The following is a 26,572-nucleotide window of genomic DNA, read 5'->3' as shown; positions in this document are numbered from 1 at the left end:
TCTAGTTATCTGTATTGTGTCAATTTCGTATGTATTTTTTTACAATTTGTTCATGTTGGTATGACTGCTGGCGAACATGAGCAGTGTGATTTTGAGGTGTTCCCCGAATACCTATATAGCCAGTTTACGAGTTTTTGAAGCAGATGTGTGATTGGTTATTGCTACCAACTGGTGTGAAAGAGATGCGATGCAATGCAAATCAAAAGGAAATCTTCCAGCTTGATGTTTGGATGTCAATATGCCAAGGTTACGAAGGCTTTGGGAAGTAAATTACCAAGTTCTACCATGGTAAGGATATACATTTCCAAGCACTATACAATGCCTAAGAACTCAAATACAGGAAATGCAGTGAAGCCATTGTATCGTGAGATGTTGCTTGCCAGAGGTTTTTGAGAATCAGATAGAAATGGGGTTGTGCATCTAAGAAATGAGGGCGTGTTTATTTTTTATGTTGATCATGATCACAGGCAAGTAACCTCTGATTCGCTCTCCAGTCTTTCCCTCCCAGTTTTCCCCAGCATCTTTTGTAAGAGTACGGGCACAAGGTAGTGACCTTTTTATGATTAGAGGCCATGTTTGGATGGTACAACCAAAGAGGTTTGGTTCTATTTCTTCGACCTAATGATACTTTCTGCATGTAGAACTGTCAAACGGAAGTGGATCAGAGAAGCCCGTCATTGTGACAAATTGAATTGCCTTTTTCAGTGAGCTTGTACATGCTTTGTAGTTTATTGATAATAGAAACACCAGTGAACGGTAATGTTGATGTTAATATACATGAGTCGTATGGGAACCACACAATGTGAAAAGCTTAACTATGCTACTTTTTCTTTGTCCTCTCAGTCACCACCATCTATGTATCTGTACACCCTGTCATCCTTTTTGGACTTGCTCATGCTGAGCAAGGCTTTTAGAAGGCGTCTACTTCTCTTGGAATGTTGTTCCATCTCTTTAGCCCTCTCTTTTTCAGCACGGTTAGGCAGTGAAACAGTTCTCCGATGCTCTGATGGCCACTGTCAACAGATGAGAAGATTTCCGAAGGTCATGACTATAACATATTCAACAGTGCAAGAAGCAATGACCATTACAGCTAAAACTCTCAATGCTTACCTGCTGCTTAGCATTGAAAGAGTTTGGAGTGATTGGTCTACTGACAAGAGATCCGGAACGGTTAAGTGGAAACCAAAGTGGGGAAATTGCTCGCTTCCCTGATTTCAGATAACGTGGTCACTAAAACATTTCCGAGTATAATTTTATTAGAATTTGTCGATTTGTACTAACCTAATTCTTTGTTGGATGCAATCCTAGTGAATGAAAAGGCTCCAGGACATGCAGGAGATTCCCTAGAAGGCAACCTAGAGTGCCCTTTTCTGCAGAAGTGTTTGGTGAAATTAAGGCACAGACAACGTCATCATAATATTCACATTGCAAAATCGACATTTTTACCTGATTAATGGTGAACGCGGCTGCTGCACTTTTGCTGCTTGAAGAGCTTCTGCAAACAATCAACACAAAAGATTATCGGCCTTTTTGTCCAAGTAACATGGACATTGCACATAAGCAACTGCAAGTGTACTGTCTTAATATGTTGAGGAATGAAGACACATCATGGCCATCACGGAGGATGTGAGCTTCAGTCCTTAGACTAAGCCAAGGGCACCAAATTATGATTGAAGCTCACGGTGCCCTTTGAAAGGCAGACGCCATATGAATGAATAATGGAAGAAAAGCCTTACTGTTCTTAGATTGATGAGAAACTTTTTGAGCACGTAGGACACAACTGTTGTATATTGATTTACTGTTGTCAATAGCATGGATAGTCTCCCCAACTGAACACAAAAGAATGGCATGTTACAAAAGTAAGGTCTGAGAGGTTGAAAGAGAAAAACATATCAGAGAACATGTTTTACCTGGAATGATATAGCCCTTATAATACTTTGGAGTTCTCACCACAGATGATTGCTGATAAAGGCCACCACGGTCGATGATATCTTGACATGTTCGTAATCTCTAACATGCCCAAAAAAAAACCCCAATTTCACAATTCACTCACAACTCTCTTTAAAGTTAAATTTTGTTCATGTTTTTCTTCTTTCGAGTATTTTACAAAGAAAGCTACCACCACATAGAGATAGTGAAACCGAAGAGTACCTGTTCGACACAAGAGAAGCGAAGCTCTGTTCCAGAAATTTCATCAACTTTTTCATCCAAGAAATTGTTGACCTTGTATGCTATAGAACCCAAGTGATCCACGGTGCTAATAAGAGCTTTTGTAGCATAATCTTTCAAGGTTTCCACCACTCTATACATGTCAACAAAGACGATAATAACTAGGAATTTAAGAACAGCTGAGATGAAAAAGAACTTCCAATCTCTCAAACACGACACCAATTATTTACACACACACACACATGAAAAAACTCGGTGACTCACAACTGTTTCTGGTCATCTTTGCAATAAGATAGTTCAAAATACTCTGCAGCTGAGTACAACTGCCTCCTCAGATTCTTCAGGTCCTAATCATCAAGTGCAGTGGAAAAGTGGAACTTTATATATCTAAATTTGCATAAAATAGCCACACAAAGTTGTACTCTTCATGATGTATTTATATTTCTAAATTTGCATAAAATAGCCACACAAAGTTGTACTCTTCATGATGTATTTATATTTCTAAATTTGCATAAAATAGCCACACAAAGTTGTAATCAAACCACTTACCAACTGAAATAATGTGCATACAAGGATTGTCTTGAATTCCCTACCAATTCCATCTATAGGATGAGGCAATGTGCAAAAAACCTATGTAAAATTCTCATGATATATTTTGATGGCGGGAAGTCTAGGGTTCAAGTCTCACCACCTTTTGCAATTGTTCCCTATTTCGTCTGTCAGGGCTTAATTTATTGTGATACAATAATAAATTTTGATTTGCAATAGGATTGAACGTGAAAGAGGATGGTAGGGCTTAATCTGCATACATAATTAGGCCGAGCTGGTGTTCTAATTAAACAGAGTGCACAACGGCGTCGTGATCATATATATATATATATATACCTTCAAACTATCTGAAAAGAGCAAGCTCTGCTGCATGAAGAGTTCATCTAAATTGGAAGCTTCTTGAGGGCCATTTACCGAACTCGATGAAGTCTCACTGTCCATGAAATTGATCCTATCTTCCTTCTTCACCTGACACAACAATTAAAACCAAACACAATAGTGAACTGAAATTGATCCAAAACCCCCTAAACAGGAATATAATTGGCAAATAAGCAACATATATATGAAATATATATATATATATATATATATACCAAAGTTGTAAGGAAGCTACTAAAAATCCTTTGAAGTCACTGATTTTTTTTTTATAGAAAAATTGAGACAGAGAAGAAATTCAAAGTGATTCCAGAGTGTCCAAAACTTCCCAAGTAGCAATGAATAAACAATGAAATTGCAAGAAATGATGATGAGAGGAAACCTGGAAAGTGAAGGAATGAAAACTAGGGTAGATTATAGAAGGCCAAACAAGATAGGTTGATGGGGCAAGAAGAAGGAAAGAAGAAAGTGAAGTTGTAGAAAGAAAGAAAGAAAGAGAGTATGGACGGGGGTAGTGAAGGAATGGGAAAAAAAGGGGACAAAGATCAACAATAGAAGACGGGGTTGGGTTGGGTACTACTGGGTTGTGGGGTTTCAAGAATCTAAAGTCTCCGTTCGTTATGGGATCGCAAGCCATACCTGCTCTTTAAACAAAAACTGTACCTCTCAAAACAAACTTCCACAACCTCCTCCTCCTCCTCTCTCTCTCTCTCTCTCTCACACACACACACACACATTATGTTTTATTAAATGGTATTGCATTATGATATGGTTGTGTTACTTTGGTGGAAGTAGGAGGAGATTCAGATTTCACAATGAACAATATTTGTTACTGCAATGAAATTACAGACGATGCGTATGTGTAATTGGATCACTTCAGCAAATCAGTATAGATCACTTACTCACTTGTAAATAAGTAAGTATTATCTTTTGTAATTTGGATATAAAAAAGAAAAAATAAAATGGAAGCTTGGAATTGTTATTAACTTTTTTCTCATTTTATTAGTTGAATTACTATTTTGATAGAGAAAAATGAAAAATGAAGAACTGATCCACCTTTGAATTGTTTGAGAGTTGGATAAGTTCAACTTTTTTTTTTATTTATTTTTGTTTTTTTATGTGAGTAGAGAGTTGAAGTTATTAAACTTTGATGATGACATCATAATAAAGTCATTCTTTAAGGTTTAGTAGAGAGAAGAAGGACATGTCATCATTTCTCTGATTCTTTTCCTCTAATTTCTGGAGGAAAAGATTTGGTGAATTGGAGAGATTTTTTTTCTTGTTTTCTTTTAATATTAGAATGAAAAAGACTGACTAACCGAATATTTTTGACTCGCTAATTATGCACAATACAAGGGAGTAGAAACACTTAATTTTTGTTGTCGTATAAATAACTAATTAAAAAATAATAATTCTAACAATTCATTCAACAAATCGATAAAAATATCATTTTCCTTTCATACCATCTGGTATCTAATGGAAGGAAGCTTTAGCTTTGGTTGAGCTGGTGACACTAATTAACCCATCATAAATTATTACTTCTGCCTGGTCATAAATTAGATTAAGACGGATCACCACGTCACTGTTTGAGACCCATTAATGACTGACTGAATGAGGCGGTGATCTCTACGACCATTGAATTCATCTCGTCATATTCAATTAAAACCCCTACGAGGAAGGAACCATACCTCATGTGCCTTTCTCATATTCAATTAAAACCCCACAATTGGACAACCCTACGACCAAGGAACCATACCTCCCTCATGTGCCTTTCTTAGAGTTAACAAACCTGTTTCTTTGCCGGCTAACCGTTCAATTACCGTTGTAATTTTATTATTATTTTTATTTTTATCTTTTTATTTCCGTGACATGTGATTTGCTAAAATCAAATACTCTCAAATTATACAATAATTTCTTTAAATAGATGTCTTATGTGACTGTCAAAGTTCTTGAAATTTTTTTTTACATGGAATAGGAAATTTTTTAAAAGATATATATATATATATATATATATATATATATTTGATTGTCAAAATATACAAGTATAATATTTTATTAAAGCCTATTAAAAATAATTTACACTCCAATTTTCAACATATTATTTTATATGCCTAATCCGACAGACTCGGCTTCAATCTCGACCTCAACTTTTGTCAAATACCGAAATATATATATATATATATATATATTATCTGAAAAGAAAAATATTTTTTAAAAAAGATATTTTACGAAACAAACACTAATATATTTTGAAAATGGTAAACTCATTTTAGTAATTTTAGTATTTATAAAAAAAGAGAGAGAGAGAGAGAGAGAGAGAGATCCTCTCTTTCACACAATACACGCACTTTCAAAGACTCCAAAATTCAAGTCTCACTTGGACAACGCCACGAGGATGCAAAAGTCTAATCAATACCTCATGTCACTTTCAGCTATTTTGTTTGTCCGGTTGAACCCGGAATTACGAGCGGAGAAAACTGGAAAGATCTCTAGAATATAAGAAAATGGATTTGTTTTGGCAGATTCTAACTACTTTATCAAAACATTATTGAAAAAAGACAACAATTTGAGCTTTAGAAACTCCAATTATAATATGGTGGTTGAGAGTTCATTATTAGACCCCTGTACTTCAACTCTAATTTCAATTTTTCTAATGAATAAACACATTTCAACTGTGTGGTGTCGGCCGCTAGTGATAACCTTAGAAGCTTCTCACTATGTCATTAGCTAATGTGATTCCATTAATAAGGATGCCCTAAAAGGTAGATATTGGGTGCCGTGTATTTGTATTTTTTCATTGGGTGAACATGCCAATTATAAGATTCATTTGAAACATTCAAAAATCATTTTTTCATTGGGTGAACATGCCAATTATAAGATTCATCTTAAACATTCAAAAACCGTGTTTAACGTTAATACATTAACGGTGGTTGCACACCCAATATCTTCTGACTAAGAAGAATTAGATTTTTAATACATTATAATGGCCCTAGTACCTCAAAACCCATGCGCATACTTGTTTTTTAACTCTCAAAACAATTCTCAAAAATTCAAAAAATAGAAAAAAAAATTCAGAGTTCCATAAAAGACTATTCTCTAAAAATAGGTCTTTTTATAATTGAGTTTTCACAAAATAATTTTCAAAAAACTGAACCAAACGGAGTTTTTTGTATAATTTTCTGTTTTCTGTTTCTATAGTTACAAATGTAACCAAGCAAGCCCCATGTTTTCAGGCATGATGGTGCACCAAGATTTACCACCGCAACACCAAACACCAATTTCACTCAACCTTTTTAAATTCTAAATGTTATAGGTGTGAAGTATCATTTCATTGATACTCATCAATGAAGATGGTTTAGATTTATCACCACCCAATGGAGTTGAAGAAGTGATGACCTGCAATTAGTAGGTGGAAAGTTGGAACCAAATTTAATTAATGTAATAATTGGATATAATATGGTGGTTGGATCTTGCTCTTAGGAAGTGAAAACCTGTGAACTTATTCATCAACCCAACAAGTTATTAATTCTCTCTCTCTCTCTCTCTCTCACACACACACACACACACACATGCCAACTGCAAGTAGAAGACTTCACCAACAAAGCCAATGAAATGAAGTAATGCAGATGGGAAGGTATGGCTTTGAACAAGTTTATTTTAATTCTCTCCAACTCTTTTCTGGTACAATCATTGTGCATACTTTATTTTATTCGTCTCCGAGTAGAAGGAATGAGAAAAGCTGAAATCTTCCGACACCAACAAGAAAATCATATAATTTACAGGTAGTCTTATTATTCAACCTTATATAGTAATTGCACTATGAAGAGAAATATCAAGAGGACAGTGAAGACCAACCATAAAGGAAACAACACTAAGGAGTAATCCTTGTAAATACAGACAACTGCTAAGGCACAAGGGATAATAGATGCAAGAAGAGAGACAATTTGAGATAAAATAATCGTAAGAGTCGCAAAAATTGGTACATTCATATATGAACCTGCTTTTCTGGAAGATCAAAAGTATTTTCTTCCCTAACAAACTCGTTTACGAAATCCCCAGTGTCTCCGGTCTCAAACCTCTTATTGATTTATATGACCTTTTCATGTTCTACCTATAATACCTTCATTTCTTCCCCTAAGTTGGACGTATTAAAATTGAAACACAAGCTGTTTCAATTTCGAGTTCTTTCCTACTCAACTCAATGCAGAGAAAAGTTAACAATACGGATAAATGGGCAATGCACAATTTTTAAGCAGTTTCCACTACTGCACCTACTTAAAACGTTCTTCCTATCAAAGACTGTAGCTTGATGGTATCTCTTCTACCTTCAAGCGTGGAAGGTGAGGGATCGAGTCCTTGTAGGGACAAATGGGGGTGTGAGAAGAAAAAGAAATAAAATAAAATAAAAAAAACAAAACAAAAACGTCTTCATCCAAATTCAAGCATTCAAACATTTCCTCAAAAGACTTTCTCATCATGTGTTGTTGATATTGACTCTTTCATCAATTTTCAATTTTTGAGTCAATGCAATTCCCTTATTATTTCCATATAAATGCATGTGCAAAGACAGAAATTTAACTGTTTGCTCAACTGATATAGTTATCTTAGTTTTTTTGGCAAGTCAACTTCGCCAAATGTAACAATAACAGCAAGTTCACAACAGTATATTAATTATTGTTAGCGAATGTAAGTTTGACACACAAAACAGATGCACATTTGATCATGCTTCTTTTATCTAAGGGCATTCATGCTCAGGGATACAATTGAAAACAGAGAAGAAGACTGACCTGAGTAACCTCTAGGGGAATCAAACATGTCATAGTTCAATCTAACCAGCAGACTTCATACGGTGCATCAGAACCTCCCAAGGCTCCTATTTCAACTAGTTATAGGACTCAAGACGGTGATTGACAAAAGGTGATGATTGGAATAAGCCTATTCCGGGAGTTATACTACTACATTTACATACAAAAATCAGGCAAGGTAAAATGTCAAGGATTAGCAGTACTGTCAAGTATGCGAGTCCTCCCTCTATCACACAAAATGTTAATATGATACAAAAATAGACAATGCTCTGCGGACCAATGGCTTCATTCCCTACAATCATATACTTCTCAGTTTACATGTTCAAGTATAACTGCGAGGGACAGAGAGTTCACTTGTGTGATGGTCGAACAAATCAGAAACTTTGAAGTACATGCCTCACTGCTATTCCTGAATCTGGCATTATAGAAGGGAACAAGGAAATCGACAAATCAGTATCAATGGAAGAGCCAGTTTTTTTATCATGCGTTGCTTCAAATAAATAAAGCCAAAACCACAAAAATTTACATTTGAATCAAATATTGCTACAAAATAAAATCTGGTCCATGGAAATATAGCAACTGAAAATCTAAATGGGTTCAAAGCAACTTTTCAACTAGGCTTATTTAAATACAGAACGAAGCATATCTTGCTGTTATGAAGGAAATTGTCAATCAGAAAAGAGAAAAATGTTACTCTCTTTTAGCAAATGTGCTTTAGAAAAACAATCATGAGTCCTCCTCAGCGAAACATCATGAAGATTCTTGATACATGTTAACTGTACGCCTCGACCTTGCGTTGACTTCAGTATTGTAGCTTGATTTCCATAAACACATTTTTTTTTATAAGTAAAAATTTCATAGAAGGGCGCTCAAGATGGGAGTGCTCCCAAAGGAATACACAAAATGCCAAAGGCGACAACTAAAGCTTTAAACTATCCACAAAATCCAAAAGAACCCCCAAAGATTTACAATTCCGCCCGTTAACCCAAAAGAATAAACTATGCAACATAGTGTATTTGAGAGACCAAATAGGAGTCTCCTTGCCCTCAAAATGTCTCCTATTTCTCTCGTGCCACAAACCCCACCAAATACAAAGGAGAGTGGCCTTCCAAACAACCTTGGCTCGGCTCTCCACTAGACACCCTTTCCAAGCCTCAATCAAATCCACCGTGGTTCTAGGAAACACCCAAAACATGCCAAAAGCAACCAAAAACATAGACCAAACATCCCTTGCCATAAACACAATATCAAATTAATGTTGGGACTTCACAAATCCCACCATCTATGCAAGCATTAACACAACCATCGCACAAGCAATTAATGTGCTTTAATTATGAAAGGGTGACAACAACATGCAACCCGACAAGGGAGATCCACTCAGGTTGACAAAATAACAAAAAGAGTTCTTATATCTTGTGAAACTACTTCAGCAAATTAATGGGCAAATGTGTAAGATTGTCAATTCAGGGATATACTTCAACTCTAACCCAATATCTGAATATGTATGCCTACTTATACCTACTACTTGAACATTATGAAAATTGGTTGTTATCTTTCTTTATGGGAATTCTTATATCTAGCAAGCAATACAAACAAAGACATTTAGGCTCGAGCAGGAGTGGGCTGACGCGCATGTATGTGACACAGAGAGAGAGAGAGAGAGAGGGCCCAAGGGATATGCGCTCCAGTCCGTAAGGCACCATATATTCTCCAACCTGTTTGAAAAAAGCTATTTATCCTTATGTAAGCATTCAGGGATATGAAGATCAACTAGGTTTCAACTAGAGACAATCACACCATAACAAGAGATGATAATCACTTTGACTGAGACATGCATCCTAAGGAAAATGTGTTCCAAGGGTACCACAAGCACTTATGGTGACATGGAGGGGTACTGAAGGACTAATCCGTTGGAAAACGTTTTTCATACCGGAAGCGAAAATTTCCTCAATTGTTTTTATGAATCAATTAAGAGATAGAACAATTAATACGACCTTTGAACAACTTGTAGATTGTCAATTATGAGAACACTCTAATTCTTTTCTTGAACAATCTAGAATTCTTGAGCTTCAATTCTCCTCTTGAACTTCACTCCTATGGCCTTGTATGGAATCCACAAGCATAGGAAGAGTGGGCTTCAAATTCTCTAAGAATTGGAGTTTTAGAGAGAATTTTCCACTTTAGAATAACCTAGGGTTCGTCGCCCCATACTCTCTCCTAATTCCACTTTAACCTTTGTTTACTCCCCAAGTTCGGCTAGGAAAGTAGGTAAGCCTATATATGTCTTGGCTACAATGGGCCTAATTAAATGGCTTGTCAACTCTTGAACTTATTTAATAAGTCCATAAATAATTTTCAATACCACTAAATGAAAATATTTGCACTTCAATCCATGAATAAAGAAGCCACTAAAATACTAAATATTGCAAATCAACCCCTCCATGTTATTAGTTGTTTGGATACCATAATAAATCTCACCATCAATCCAATATACTAATCAATCCATATTTTGGCCACTTGGTTTTTAACCTATTTGATCACATAAAGTTTATTTAAGAAAATAATATATTTAAATAAATAAATAAAACTATTTACTATATAAAACTGACCAATTTTTCAGTGATCAACCAAATCAAACCAAAATATAAATACCACATGGATTCCATCTTGAGAAGTATATTCCAAAGCCCATAATAATTGATTACCCAAAAATACAAGGCATATTAAAGTTCTTAAGGATCTCACCCATAGTAAATTAAAGTAACCAAGACTATGAACCAAGGTTCATAAATATCTCAGGATTAAGAGTTTAATTGCTTTAGTAATGATAAGAAAAATTATTTATGATGGGTTAAGTAATTTTCTACTAATCCTTGATCCAGTTCAATGTCATACACACTGAAACGCGTGGTTTTGAGTCTTACATTCAAATGACGGAGAAAAGCCATGCTATCATGTAGAAACAAACATGTAACATTCATTCAAATAATATTAATAGAAAACCCAATTCTATTAATGAATGTAGACAATTTTAAAATTATGAATACCGATGGTTTATATCTCCTATAAACAGGACTTCTCCCTTTGTACATAAATCATCCTATTACAATTAAAGGACACTTAATTCAACTCTTAAATTAACCAATACAAGCATTCACCATATATACGTAAAAAATATAAAACTCAAATTTTATTTTAAAACTAAATGTCAATTACAATCCATAGTTGGCATTGTAGGGCACACAATCCCAACATCATCACCCCGAGTGTACGCAGCCTAAAGAACCAATCTATCAACAAGAGTCTACTAAACTTGTTGGTCATCTACCATTGTGAAAGGCATTCATTGATCTGTGGACTACCATGGCTAAGGCAATCAACACGGTTCATCCTCTAGTTTAAGTCAAGAAAATTACCAAGAAGGGTAGAGCAGTTTACAAGGCCACCACATGGGGATGGGGGGCCACACAGAGTGTCAAGGAGATGATTGAGTAATGTATAGTCCAAGGAAACTATATCAATTTGGTATCTACAAACTTCACCCTTTGGGCCTTACCTTATCAACAAATAATATGCACATAATATCATCATTTAGTCACCAAGTTAATATAATCATTTAGTCGCCAAAACTTGGTCACTTTATTGACATTGTAGCTTTATTTCTTGATTATAGATCATGGGAGACCATATTGATTTGTCAATGAAACAAATATTTCAACGAATATATCATTTCTTGTTTTTCCCTAGTTTAGCCAAATATCAAGAAAGGTGAAAGGGGGTTATTACCTTATGTTCCATGTACTCTAAGCTTTCTTCTTCTCCATGCATATATATATATATATATATATATAAAGGTACAAGTATCTAGGAAATATATAAAGAGACAAATAAATCAATCAAATTGAAAAGAAACATAATTACAATAAAGAATAAGTACAAATATTATCCAACCACATGCTCTGCTATGAGTAGATCACAAAAGACTCGAGAGGTTTGTGAAATGGCAACGGTGTTTAAGCATTGTCAAGTCATAGAACCCTTTTAACTGAAGCTGAGCTTGTTATTGGCTTTTATATAAGATAAGTAAAGAGATCTTTTGGTATACATAGCATGAAGATGAGATTGTATGCAGAAGACACTACATCTGTAACTTGGTTCTACTTCATTGTGTTATTTATTTCCTTTTTTTGACAAGTCATTGGGCTATAATTTATTTTTAAGAGATTAGCTAATGATATATTGGATAAACCAGAAAATCAGGTCAAAGGGAAATCTAGATAGGTTTGTTGAGATAAGTTTGTTGAGAGAATCTCAGATAGGTTTATTGAGAGAATCTCTCCATCTCTCTCTTCTTGTTGTAACTATAAATACACAATAGGACACCATCATTTCAGTGTGGTGAAAATTTCCCAAATTATTATCTTCTTCTCTCATATATTCTCAGTTTTTCACTTTTATAAAAATTAATTTTCGTAGAATTTGAAACACAATTCCTCTTTTAGCAAGAAAAGTTTCACTTTTTTTTTTCTTTTGTGTGATCATACAGTCTATACAGATGATGGTAAGATCATCTCAAGAAAGCACAAGGAAATCTGTGCTTTGGTCAAAGCATCTTGAAAAGTGATCTTATCTTATAAAAGTCTCCATACTGATTGCAGCCTTTGCTGGGTGGATTTTCAGTATTCATAACATCTGTAGCAAGTGGTATTATATACCAAATATTTTTATCTGCCGCTGTTTGAAGTTATTTATTTAATTATGTGGTTTATATGATACCAAACCAAGATATTTCAGAGACATTTAAGGCCAAAAAAAAATGTGTGTACATACATAAGGTTGTAACAGGAAATTGAAATATCATAAGATTAAGAACAACTTATCGAGAGACTGGGACAGGCGTTCAACTTGCTCGCAAATCAGCAGAAATTTACCCACTCGAAAAAAGAAAAAGAACTGCACTTCAAATGCAAAAAGTATTAAATTTTTAGGGAGATGTAAAACAATGTTATTTGTACCCAGGGAGAAGAACATATTTTTGTTTTGGATAATTGTTAATGTAAAAGACCTCTATATTTATAGAGAAATAGGCGACTCTTAGCAACAGAAATTCTTTTAGGATTAGATATGACTCTTGAACACGACTTTTGGAAATCTACCAACATACACAATCTTTTACAAACAGACACAACTGCTAAATAAACAATTAATAAATTTAATATTTCATTCACCTAAAAGTTCAAACAATGCCTCATATGAATGAAATATTAATAAATAAAACTATAATGTTGCGTTTGGTGTGCATGAATGGAATGGCCATTCCAACCATTCATTTGTTTGGTATGCAATTTAAAGTGGGAATGGTCATTCCATTAGAATGAAAATTCATTCCACAACTAAACATATGAAATGGTCATTCCATTAGAATGAAAATTCATTCCACAACTAAACATATGAAATGGTCATTCCATTCCCAAGCAAATTTTTTAAAAAAAATCAATTTCCCAAAAAACCCTCATTTTCCAAGTCCAAAAACCACCACTAACTTCCACCACAACCACCTCCACCTTTCACCACCACCACCACCGACTTCCACCACTACCACCGCCTTCCACCACCACCGCCGCCACCACCTACCGCTTTCCACCACAGCCATCGCCTTTCACCACAACCACCACCTTCCCCACCGCTACCTTCCACCACTACCATTGCCCCCACCACTTCTTTTCACCACCACTATTGCCTTCCACCGCCACCGCCACCGCCACCGCTACCGCCTTCCACCACCGCCACTGTCATCACCTTCCACCACCGCCACCGCCTTTCACCACCACCACCGTCACCGCCTTCCACCACCAGCACCACCACTGCCTTCCTCCATTGCCACCACCTTCCACCGCCACTGCCTTCCACCACCACCACAGTCACCTTCATTGGCTTCCACCACCGTCACCTACACCACTATCTCCTTCCACCACCACCACCACCACCACACTACTGCCACTGCCTTCCACCATTGCCACCACCGCTGCTTTCCAACACCCCCACCTACACCACTACCGCTTTCCACCTCCACCGCCATTGTCACCACCATTCCATTCCATTCTCATTCTCATTCCATTACTGCACACCAAACGTAGCATAAGTAGGTATAAATGAAAAGTTATGCCTGAGCAAATGTGTCTTGTGGACTTAAACCTTGTTTAACATAAGCACTAACTACCCAATGAACTTGATGTTTTGAACTGTACAGTTTTATCATGTGAACCTATGCTACAAAGCACACATAAATCTCCGTATTGTCATTAGATTCTCACGGTTGTGCAACTTGTGCTCATTTTTACCATGAGCCATATCCCGTTTTCACAAGTGTAACTAGCATTAAATTTGTGAGATATAATTTTTGTAATTGGCTAATTTCTGTGTCAAAACAAGTCCAATCGAGTTGTAATTTTCAAGTTACCAAATCAAGATCGGGATCGGCAAAGGGTGTGATGATATTTTGTGGGTTCCTTTAGCTCATGGTAGGTTTGGTGTCCGATCCATGTTCTTGTGTTTGTCAAAACTTCGTTGGTCACGATTTCCCATAGAAGTCTGTTTGGCGCTCTAAAGCTCCTCTTAGAATCGCATTCTTCATTTGGACTGCCACATTGGGAAAGATTTTGACATTGGACAATTTGAGAAAGAGAGGCAACATCATTGTCAATTGGTGTTGCTTATGTAAAGTAGATAATGAATCCGTGGATCATATTCTTTTGCATTGTCCTGTGGCGTATGATTGTTGGAGTTTTATTTTTTGCATGTTTGGCGTTTTTTGGGTAATGCCTAAGCACTCCTCACAATTGATCAACGCTTGGAGAAGATGTCCTGTTAAAGAACATGCTCGTGATTATTGGAGGATTGTTCCACATTGTGTTTGGTGGTGTCTATAGCGTGAGAGGAATAACAGAACCTTTAAAGGAAAAGAATCGTCTTTAGCTAATCTAAAAATTCATATTCTTCGTTCTCTGTTCTGTTATGTAAGAGGAAGCGCATGCTCCTCGATTGATGATTTCTTTGATCTTTTGGATGCTATTGGTCCTTAGGTTTTTTTTCTTCTTGTATTAGGGACACGTTCCCCTTTTGAACGCTTTTCTAATATATTTTTACTTATCAAAAAAAAAAAAAAATCGAGATCGGCTACGAAATTGAAGAGTTGTTCAAGTTTGATACACCGAGATCTACGAAAAAGGTGTTAACAACACTTTAGGAAGTTGAATCCCACTTAGGACACTATACATACATGGTATGTTCTTCAAAATTTCCAAACAGAAATTTTCCAAATTGTTTAAACCTTCCCTTTCAATTCTGTCATTTGGGAACCGGTACCAACCTCTTCTATCGGTTCAGAAACCTTAGCTTCGAAGAACAACATTTTGTCCTTTGGGAACAGGTTCCAATTCTGGGTACCGGTTCAAGAAGCTGATACAGTGGTAATTTGTTTCATGTTCTGTCTAAACTTCCTACTTGGTATAAACTTCTTTCCAAAAGACCCATGCACGAAATTTACTTCTTTTCTATGCATATCTAGGTTTTTATACGGCTTTTACATTAAAACTTCTGATTCTTTAAAAGCCTATTTGAGAGGTATTTTGCAAAAAATCAAATCTGATTTTTCTGTTTTTATTTCTTGAACACACACATAAACACAAGAGTGATTTTAAGGTGGTGTTCAATTCCTGATCGTGTTCAAAGTTTATTGAATATTACATCTACAACGATAAAAAAAACAGATCTATTTCTTCTACATCAAAGTTTAGATCTTGAAGAAAAGGGGTGAAGCGGTCACACTTTGGAAGGGTCAAAGCATTCGAGGAGTATTGTTTGATCTACAAACAATCCCTCTACAGAGATCAAGAGTAAGCTTGGAGTCAAGAGCTGTTGGATGGGACGTTGCACAACCAGTGGATTGTCAGCAATTGATTTTTGGGAGAACGATAGGGAGTGAGCCTGAGTCAAAATCCATTGTACTTTGTTTCAAACATAGTACACCGTTTTGCTCTGGACTGCACAGTCCACGAGGTCTTTCCCACAACAATTGGTCTATTTTAGCAATTAGGGTTTCCTCGCTAAAAATTTTGGTGTCATCTCTCAAACTCTATTTGTTTTACTTTACTTTTATCTTGCATGTGATTAATTGCTAAATTAAGTAAAGCTAATTAAAATAAAAAGACAAGTGATTTAATTTCTCTTAAAAAAAAACTTAAACTTCCCACAACGTTTTTCGCTGCACAACTCACAAAATTCTCATTGGAAGCGGCTCTGTAAGGACCATGCCCTTTTTATTTTCTTTTTTATATTTATTTTATTGCATTATCATTTTCGGGTCGCATGGGCCCAGGCTAGGTCAAGTACTCAGGAATAGTTCCCGACACTTCATTTATTCCATTGGGGCATATTTTATCTTTAAGACATTGTGGAGTTTATTTTACATATGTATGCGATTATCTTTTCATTTGGGGCATTTGGGGCATTTGTGGCATTATCTTTTGAGATATTTTCATTTGGGTCATTTGTGGCATTATCTTTTGAGATATTTTAATTTGGGGCTTTTAAGCGATTTAAGAAAGTTGTGTGCCATGTGTAGGGTTAGTTGAGTCACATGTGTAGGGTGGATATGTGTGTGTGTGTAAGAGGTAGTGCTAATGTAGGTGTGCTGTGATATTTTATCAAATATCTTCTTATCTCTCACCTTTCCTACACTTCATCTTCTTTCCTCTCACCAAGACTCCATTGTTGCTCAAACCTAGAGCTTCATTTCTCTTGCCTTCCATTGACCTTCTTGACTAGCCGTAGAAGGGAGAAAGCACGGGGACACCTTGGGCTACAAAACCCCTCCATCATTTTCGGATTTGGTGCTCATTCTTCAATTGGATATCTAGGGTTTGCTTCCCTAGTAAGGTAAGGGTGTAGTATGGCTTTAACCTAGTCATTTCCTTGTGTTTTGAGATATAGAGTGTGTTATGCATGCATAGTGTGAGTTGTGAATATTTTGATGCATGATTATTGATAACCTAACTCCTAAACGATGATATTAAGCATGCCATTGATTAACTCTTTGATTTAGATACTCACATGATATATATACATGATGATGATAGAGGAAATCATAATAAACTTATATGTGGTTTCATGTATTTGGCTTATGTTAAGTTAAATGTCTAAGCTTACATGATTTTGTACGTATGTTGTTAGTGATGCAAGCTCTAGTTTGAACACATGAATGTATTATCAAATTGGTTAATTGATATGGCTTACATTGATGGAATGCTTCACTTATGGTATTTTGTGCTAATAATGATTTTAGACTATCATGTTTGACGTCATTTGTATCGAAAGAAATGCCATGATAGTATTTGGGACTCTAGGACATATGTTGCTTGAGTAGTGAAGATTATGTGCGCTTGTTAAGTGTTTTACTTGATCATTATGTATGTGATACATTGTGGAATTTGGTTGATGATTTTTGGGAGACACTTGGGACCTTTTGTTACTTTGAGAGGCATTAGCGGGCGAAACTCGGATTTCCTCAACTTTATAATGCCATTAGGTTTGTTCCCTGTGGTTTAGTAAACCGAGAATAACTATTTTACCGGTTCATGCAGTAGGTATGACCGGGGGTGTGGGTGTGTCCAAGTTATCCCTATTATATGATTTCGGATCTTATTTTCCAAGTTAACATTCATGTGTAGTTGTAAGTAACTTGGTGCATTTCGGTTTCATTGTATTTTCTTGTATTAGTATATACTTGAATGGAATTGTCGTATAATTCAATTGCTAGTTCTAAGGTGATCCTTTAGAATTACCTTTGAATTAGAAGTTAGGAGGAATATCCCATATTTGTATAACATATGCTTCATTTACGAGACCAAGGAAACCTAGTTTATTTTCATAATGCATTTCCTACTGAATAATTTAAATTACTCACATATGTTGATTTCATCTTTTTCAGGTAAGGGCATTGCCCAAGAGGAGACCTCTCACCCCTAGCTCGGTTTGGGATTTTAATTATTTGTATGCCATGTGTAGCAATGGACATCATCTCGAAAGTTATACAAGGCCAAAGCCAAAGAGAGGGTTCTATGGACCCAAAGAACCCAAAAAATCCACAATTTCATCAAGAGATATACAATTTCCTCCAATCACCCAACTAAAAGGAGAACTAATAATAGAAAATTTTAGCGCCCTAATGGAGGATTCCTCCCCATCAAAAGATCTTCTATTCCGCCCTTTCCAAATGCACCACCAAACACAAAAGAGGTCGCCCTCCAAAAATCATGGGTGTGGGCTTGGGGTCCGATCTTTCTACCAGAGCCTTTTGGGATTGCGGGCCCCGCATTTCCTTGGAAGGCCATTTGGAGATCAAAGGCCCCTTAGAAGGTGGCTTTCTTTTCTTCGTCAGCCACTCGTGGGACAATTCTCCCTAGACAATCTTAGAAGGAGGTGGCAGGTTGTAGTGAATTGGTGTGCATGTGCAATAAGGCGGAAGAGTCGGTGAATCACCTTCTTCTTCATCATCCAGCGGTGAGGGAGGTTTGGATATGTTTTTTACTATGTTTGGTATGCATTGGGTGTCTCCCAGTTCCACAGTGGACACAATCGAGGCTTGGAGAGGGTATATAGGGGATAACATGCTAGAATTGCCTGGAGGGTCACTCCTCTTCATTTATGGTTGAGCTTGTGGCGTGAGAGAAATAAGAGATCCTTTGATGGAGAGGAGAATCCTATTTGGTCTCTCAAATACATCATACTAAGTTCTTATTCTATTGGGCAAATGAGCAGAACTGTAAATTTGTGGCGGATTTTGTGCATAGTTTGAAGTTATAGTTGGCCGTTGATGGTTTTTTGTGCATTCTCTTGGGAGTGTTTCCCTTTTGGGTGCCTTTTAATGAAATCTTACTTATGTTAATAAAATAATAATAACACTAATGTAGTAGAACATTCTTGATATACCTAAGTGAGAAGTGAATGCCCGAGGACTAGCGTGTTGGCTACATCATATCATTGAGGGTGATAGGCTTATAGTGACTGTATTTATGATTGAATGAGTAACCATGATGGAAACCAGACCTATATGAATGAAAATCCCATGATCTAAATTCAATAAAAAAACTTGTTGTGAGTGGTTTGTGTGGAGCACTTAATAGATTTCTTTACAACGTATCCATACGATTTCTAAGTGCCACCCATTTTATGAGAAGGTTAAGTTTTGCTTTTAATAAGTTTATAGCTTGGTTATCAAGTATAATGTAGCATTACATTCTTGATAGACTGTAGGTGGAGCCTGTAATGGCCCAAATCCCATGATCCGGTGCATTAACCAAGTAAATCTAAACCCAACCCGAGAACCCAGGCAACAAATGCGGAAGTTAAGGTTAAAACAGTCATTATACAGAAGTTAAGGGTAAAATGGTCATTTCATGACAAATATGGTGGATGGGGAGTGCACCATCGGAAAGCTAGCTCAAAATCCTACGATTTGGGCTCAATGACCCAATTTGGATTTATAACGAAAGAGATTCATTTGAATAAAGGGGAAAAATATGCAAGTGCTGTGATGAATGCTCGAGCATTGAGAAAAATGCTCGAGCATTAAAGAAAAATGCTCGAGCTCAAGAAATAATGCTTGAGCACAGAGACAAATGCTCGAGCTCAAAACTCAATGCTCGAGCATTAATGGGGCTATGTTAAATAAATTTCTCAGAAATGGAATGCTCGATCTCTTAAGCCAATGCTTGAGCTTCAGAAGAAAAATGCTCGAGCACGGAAGAAAACGCTCGAGCATTAAGAAAAATGCTCAAGGTTTGAACTCCAGAAAATGCAAAACAGACTTGAAACAATGCATAAACTCATAGGCACTTGCTTGGTACCTAACAATACTATGAACTAAGTGTAAAATCCACTCCCAACCCTCATGAAACATAAACCATAGCATTGACATCGTGAATCAAAGTATTCGTGTGAAAATACTCATACAAGTGTGCAATTTACGGATAAAAACATGTATTGAAATGAAAGTGGCTCATTGGCCTCATTACATCATTCGTCATAGTATCAAATGTAAGCAAGGTAGAGTAGAAATGACTCGGGAACTCCAAAAGATGCAAGTGAGTTCCTAACCCATTTATCTTTTCAAAAGAATACTTTTGAATGTTTTGTAATACAATTTTTCTTGTCAAAAAAAAAAAAAAAAATACCAAACTCCAAAGACCCCACTCTAAGAGACCATCCATACCATCCCCCTCTACCACCAGACTGCATATCAATGCTAAGAACTCTGCTACCTCTGCAAGCTCCCAATCATGGAAATTTCTTTAAAACTGCATGTCCGAAGTCATCCTCCCGTTATAAAGCCGATAACAATCAGCAACTAAGGCATATCTGTCCATAGCAATCCTGAATAGCTAAGGAAAACTGCTAGCCATAGGAAAAAGGGAAAGCTAGTTTGAATTTTGGGTTGGGCTGGTTTGATGTATTCGGTCAGACCTCTAATGGCTTGGGGTTATAGCTAGGCTGCTTTGGGCTTAATGTCCTGTTGGGCCAATGGTCTTGTTTATTCTTACTTCTTTATTAAATTGCTCTACCTGTCAAAAAAAAAAAGGGACATATGAAAGATTCAAAAGGTTACTCTTCATAAGAGTTAAGCGACCCCCTTTGGAAATATATTGCTTCTTCTATCCAATAAGCCATTTCTCAAATCGCTCTACCACTGGATCCCAAATGGATGCCCTCCTCGATGAAGCGCCCACGGTATCCCAAATAAGAGATTACCGAGCTATAAACTTATTAAATGCAAAATTCAACCTTCTAATAAAACGGGTGGCACATAGACACCATATGGATTGGAGAAGTTGGAGAGAAATTTATCAAGTGCTCCACACAAACCACCACTCACAACAAGTTTTTTCAATGAATCTAAACCAGGGGATCTTCATTCACATAGGTTCAATTTCCATCATGGCGATTCATTTATAAACAGAATATAAACCTATCACCCTCGATGATTTGATCGAGCCGACACGCTAGTACCAGGGCATTCACTCCATTAAGATTTGATAAATTTTTAAATGCCTACGTCTATTTATTTCTGGATATACTCCTTTATAGTGCACGCATCAACATGCTTCACACTACACAAATATTAAAGGTGTGAGTTAACATAAAGATGAATTTTTCTCCAAAATTAAGCAACTTACTTCATACCAGTTTCATACATTAAATAGTCAATACATATGCCTACTCAAATATGCATGTATGAAACACCAACACATTTTCAGCAACAAGTTTCTAATTTAAGCCAATAAAATGAAACTCCCACATAAATATAATTTAGCCATAGCAATAGTGATATATACAATTGCGAATAGCAATTAAATTTTGCAGTTTAATAAGTCACAACTTTATAATTTCAAAATATAGACATGTGCTTTCACAATCTTATATATCAATAAACCACCACAAACATATAAAATATTCAATTCAAATTGAGACACTTTTTGTCATCTACTTTTGGCGCTGGAGACTCAAAGCAGTTTAAAAGATCTAACATCTTTAGTACAAGAGTAATTGAGTATTAAGTTAACATGACCCCCCCACATTTTAGGCACTTTTCTGGTTCCACTTTTTGTTTTTCCCTAGTTTAGCCAAGAAAGGTGAAAGAGGGTTAAGTAAAGAGATGTTTCTGTCTACATTGGATGAACACCAAACTGCATCTGTAACAAGGTTCTCTATCACACTGTGTTATACATTTTCATCATTTTCATTTTTCTAATAAGTCACTGAGTTATAGTTTATAAATATTAATTTTCAAAGAATTCATTAGTCATTACACATTTCCTCTGTGCTTTCCAACAAAGCATCCTGAAAAGTTCTCTTGTGTTCTCCATACCCAAAATGCAGACTTGATTTTCATTATTCATATCATCTGCATTAAGTGGTATTTTATCCCAGAATCTTATTATCTCCCACTGTTTGAAGTAATTTATTTACTAATTACAAAAAAAGCAAACCCATGACCAAATTTAAAAACCCAAATCATCCTCCTACATAGCATAAAAGAATACCATAACTTAGAAATTAATGTGAAGTCCAAAAATCTCACCTTTACTATCTACATTTCAAATCAACAATGCATAGAACAAATTAAAATCCAGAGCGTAAAATTTGAAAGAAAGGGGTAAAAAATGGGGTACTTGATAAAGAACCAAAAAGCCCTAAGGATTCACCGAATGAAGAAATGAGTACATACCGTATTGGACACAAACATGTGAAGTACACATCAATGCCATTGTTAAGAGCTTGGCTTTGAGATTCACGGGGCATTTCAAACACTAGTATTGAGGTTTGTAGCTTTTACAGAGGGAAATTGCATTCAAAAGATTCGACTCTCTCTAGAACTCAAACAAAGACGAGACCGTACCAAAACACACACTCTCTCTCTCTCTCTCTCTCTCTCGTGTATCTGGAGGTTCAAAAAGGGTTCGGATCGACGAAACGATTCCCCATAAGTGGAGGGCAATGCGCATCCGGAATATGTTAAAAAAGGGTTTTGATTATTGTAAAATGTGCAAATTCTATTTTTCTATCTAAAGATTAATAAGAGGAAAAAAAATCTAAAGATTAATAAGTTTCAATAATCCTATTAAATCTTATTTGTGAAACTTTCTTTCAAGTAAAATTTCAGATCATTCATCTTTTATTTATAACCTTCTTACATTAAAATTAAAATTAAAATTTTTGCAATTATAACTTTTTGTCAAAATGATTATTCTTTAAAATTTTATTATTTTTTCTTTAATTATTCAAAAATATCTTCTTCTTTTTTTCGGAAGGTAAAAATATGTTAAAATTTGTTAGCAACTATTTTTTTTGAATATCACTCTTAACGTTATTTTTGGATATATAAGTACATTAAGTTTGAAAAAATAATCAAAGAAATGCTTGAATTCATTGTTTCTTTACAAATTTAGTCATCTGCATTGCACATAACATTTTTAAGATATAAAATTATGAAAATATCTTTTTCTCTTCCAATAATGCCCTATATACAAGAAGAAAGAAGAAAAAAAGAAAAGAAAAAGAGAACACTTTAGTCATTTCACATTTTATTATTTTTTCACTTTTTTTTTTTATTCAGTTATAGAGGACGCTTTAGTCTCTTCAGTTTTTAGGTCCTTGTTTGCTAAAACTAGGGATTTTTCATAACGTATAGGTGGTTATACGCTCTATTTGCATTTTATAAGGGTGTTTTTTCTTACCTCTCAAAGGGAGGTCAGGAGTTCAAGTCTCAGAAGAGACAAGTGTGTGTGAGTACCAATTAGGAAAAAAAGAAATTTGAAAAAATAAACTTTTTAGAAAAAATGAATACATATATTTAATAAATTGAAAATATATAATTATGCATTACGATGGGCAAAGCCGGAAGTTTGAAAGATTAGAACTAATCTATATTTAATAATAAAAAAGGTTAAAATCATAAAAAGCTCTATATTATTCCAAAACATTACATAACCCCTAAAACTAACAAATAACCCCTCTAACTAATAAAATGATCATTTTACCCCATTATGTGAATGACTTGTTAACTAATATGTGAAATAACAAAATTGACATCTATAGCTAAAATCATAAAACCACCTTATACTATCCAAATCAACCATATAATCCCTTATACTAAGAAAAAAATTCTAAAAACTCCATTACTTTTTAAAGGTTCATTATGGCATCCCCAATCCTTTTGTTTGTCTTTAAATAGTAACGTGACACTAGCATGCGACTGTCATGTGCCAACTTTTAAAATAATATATATCGAGATGCCCTTTTAAACCCTTAATGACTAAGATGTCCTTTTAAACCCCAAATCAAGCCATATTATTCCTCTTCCATTCAGGGACAGAACCAAGAATTTTGATTTGGGGGTGAACTTGTATTATGTAATTAAAAATTTTATGAATAATTGAAATATAATTTTTTATATAATATTAATTTTAGTATGTGTGTGTGTGTATGTGTGTGTGTGTGTATATATATATATATATATATATATATATCTTGAAATAATATAATCCAAAATTGACAAAAGTGCTATCGTGCTCAGATTTTTCTGCCTCAATGTAAGGGGAAAACCTACTCGAGCTTAGCCCCTAGGGTTGGAGGTCAGCTGGCGTGCCTGTCATTTTAATACGACAAGGTTAAGATTTGGATGTGGAGGTGAATGATTGATAGGGCCAAATTTAGATATTTATGGAGTCACCACCTATCATTGAGGCATGATGTGTTAGGTCACCAAAGTTGAAGAATTTGGATTGATTTGTGGGCCCTAAATGACTACAGGTTGGTCTGTTTCACCAAAGGTGGGGTTTAGGGGTTTATTTACGCTTAGGGGAGGTGTTAGGCACTCTAAGACGTCCATACCAAGTACGGTTACCTATTCTTTGTGTTAAATTCCATTTCCATTTAGATGAATGTGCAATGATTGATGATAAGGTACATGTTTGGAAAATTTGCATTTTCATGGTGATGAAGATGGAGGTAATATAGAGAAGAAATGATCATAAAGAGTAGTGATGATGTGACATAAGGTGGTCATGATGGAAGAATGGAGATAGTGATGTGGGACCTAACCGACTTAAGCTTCTCATATTTCCTGTGGTGTAGGAATAAAGTTAGAAAATAGTTCAGAATAAAGTATGAGTTTAAAGACCTCCGTCCATTAGAAAGGGTTAATTGCAGTTGGTTCAAAGAGAAGGATGAATCACAGTGAATTTGGTTTAAGTTTTAGGGACTCCACCCAAAGGAAATGAAAAGGAATGAGTTGTATGTAACTCCAAATGAGTTCAAGGAACTTCATTAATGAAAGAAGTAATTAACCGTTTGTGGTTCAAATTAAGTTTTACGGACTACGCCCTTGAAAGATGAAAGGGAATAAGTTATATATAACTCTGAATGAGCTTAAGGACATTAGTCCACAGAAGAAGAGATGAACCGTATGTGGTTTAAATTGAGTTTTAGGGTCTCCGTCCATGATGATGGATAAAAGATAGACATGGGCATTATATTGCTCATGAATGAGTATTTTAGGGTCTCCACCCGTAAAGGATGGACTAAGGATAGAAAGGAATATTGTTGGACTAAGAGGGGGTGAATTGGTCAATTTTAATTCCTTCTTCTTCACACCAAGATCAATGTTGATAAGCAAATACAATGAACACAAGGTATACAAAGAAAACCCTCTCAATAGGGAAAGAACTTGGTTCTTGGCCTCAGCCAATATAAGCTCCACTAGTTGTAGTAGTTACACAGTCAACTATCTCACACTCTGCACACATCCTTGTACAAGTTGAAACACTAGCTTTCACAACCTCTATACGCACACACTACCTCAACATAATGCTTATAAGCACTCCCCCTACCTTAAGCACCCTTGTTTAGACCTTGCAAGCTCTCACAGCTCACTAAATACATATAAAAGAATGAATACCAACAATAGTTAAGCATATACAAAAGATAAGAGTGGTTGTGCAGCTCAAAACAATAGTTTATAGCCTTGGGAACACCTTTCGTTGAAACTAGGGTTTGAAGGGTAGAATTGGAAATTCGTGTTCCAAAATTTTTTGAGATCAATCTCACAGCCTTATATCACTACTATAAACATGCTAAGATAATAAACAAGATAAGTATAACATGTGAATCACAATACAACATTAATTAAACATTGTCAGCAACTTTACAATGAAAAACTAGGGTTTTGGTAGGTCAAAATGAAAGGTGACCAAAGTTCTGTCAAAAAATCAACTTCAACAGCCTTAATTCATCTAAATAAACTTGCTAGCTTGTAGATTAAACATTGTATAGCAAGATATAATCAATCTATATATAAACCATAAGGCTAAACTAGAAAATAACCCAAATCACAGGTCTGAGAAGTGAAAATTATTTGCAGCATAGTATGGCTCAAGAACAAGTGATCAGTAAATGTAAATAGCTCACATATACCTGTCTCAACCTTGAATTAGCACCACAGCAACCTCAGGCTCAAAGTGAACCTTCAAACCAGCCTTTGCACAAGGAAAACATGACAACAAATGGAGTCCATGATGAACACAACAACAATGATCAATTCAATGACATTTCTATGAAGATTTTAGGTTCAGATTATCATATGAAACTCTTACGATAAGTTCAATAAATGTAATGACCCGGTCATTTTCCTTCCTTTCCTTTTCTCATATTTTCACGGATATTTTTTTTTCCGTTGATCTTTTCCTTTCTTAGTTCGGTTTCTTGCCACTTAATGTCATCTTGAGTGCTCGGGGATGGTTTCCGAGACTCTTTTCCTTGTATTGACAACTTCCTTTGAGGACTGAGTCATTTTCACATTTTCACTTTTGTGACACTATTCACTTTTCGTCTTTTTCTCGGTTGTCACTTTGTTAGCATAACCGCACTTTTCGTGTTCGAATTTGATTCTGGTTTTGCATGCATCCACGATATTTAAATTCCATGCTATGTGTATTTTCACTTTTGTAGAAAAGCATACTAAGTATTTACTTTTCTTGTAAAGGGTATAGATGCATAACCTTTTTGTAATATTCTAAACTTTTGGGGTTTTTGGGTAATTACTGTAAAGTAATTATTTT

At 35.6% G+C, this 26,572-nt stretch overlaps 1 protein-coding gene across 7 annotated transcripts; it reads right to left on the bottom strand.

Moving 5' to 3' along the window:
* Nucleotides 1-677: 677 nt before the first annotated feature.
* On the bottom strand, nucleotides 678-22,473 carry LOC132286162 (protein ABIL2-like). Of its 7 annotated transcripts, XM_059788431.1 has the most exons (12): nucleotides 22,183-22,473; nucleotides 11,685-11,762; nucleotides 7,881-8,313; nucleotides 3,055-3,186; nucleotides 2,434-2,516; nucleotides 2,152-2,302; nucleotides 1,911-2,010; nucleotides 1,737-1,829; nucleotides 1,447-1,495; nucleotides 1,282-1,370; nucleotides 1,111-1,208; nucleotides 678-1,013 (listed from the first exon to the last, which is right to left on the bottom strand). In XM_059788431.1, the coding sequence occupies exons 3-12, from the start codon at nucleotides 7,911-7,913 to the stop codon at nucleotides 840-842; spliced, it is 1,002 nt and encodes a 333-aa protein (XP_059644414.1). In that variant the 5' UTR covers nucleotides 7,914-8,313; nucleotides 11,685-11,762; nucleotides 22,183-22,473; the 3' UTR covers nucleotides 678-839. The 7 variants fall into 7 exon arrangements, with proteins under 7 accessions (XP_059644414.1, XP_059644413.1, XP_059644415.1 ...); XM_059788430.1 differs by lacking the exon at nucleotides 11,685-11,762; XM_059788432.1 differs by lacking the exon at nucleotides 11,685-11,762 and having other exon boundaries at nucleotides 1,447-1,492.
* Nucleotides 22,474-26,572: the final 4,099 nt, after the last annotated feature.

The sequence above is a fragment of the Cornus florida genome, unplaced genomic scaffold (assembly GCF_030987335.1).
Source record: "Cornus florida cultivar Cherokee Brave unplaced genomic scaffold, ASM3098733v1 CherokeeBrave_3.0.0_Hap2_Chr11, whole genome shotgun sequence".
NCBI classification, from domain to species: domain Eukaryota; kingdom Viridiplantae; phylum Streptophyta; class Magnoliopsida; order Cornales; family Cornaceae; genus Cornus; species Cornus florida.
The sequence above is the reverse complement of the archived record's forward strand: the minus strand, read 5'-3'. Positions and strand labels throughout refer to the sequence as shown.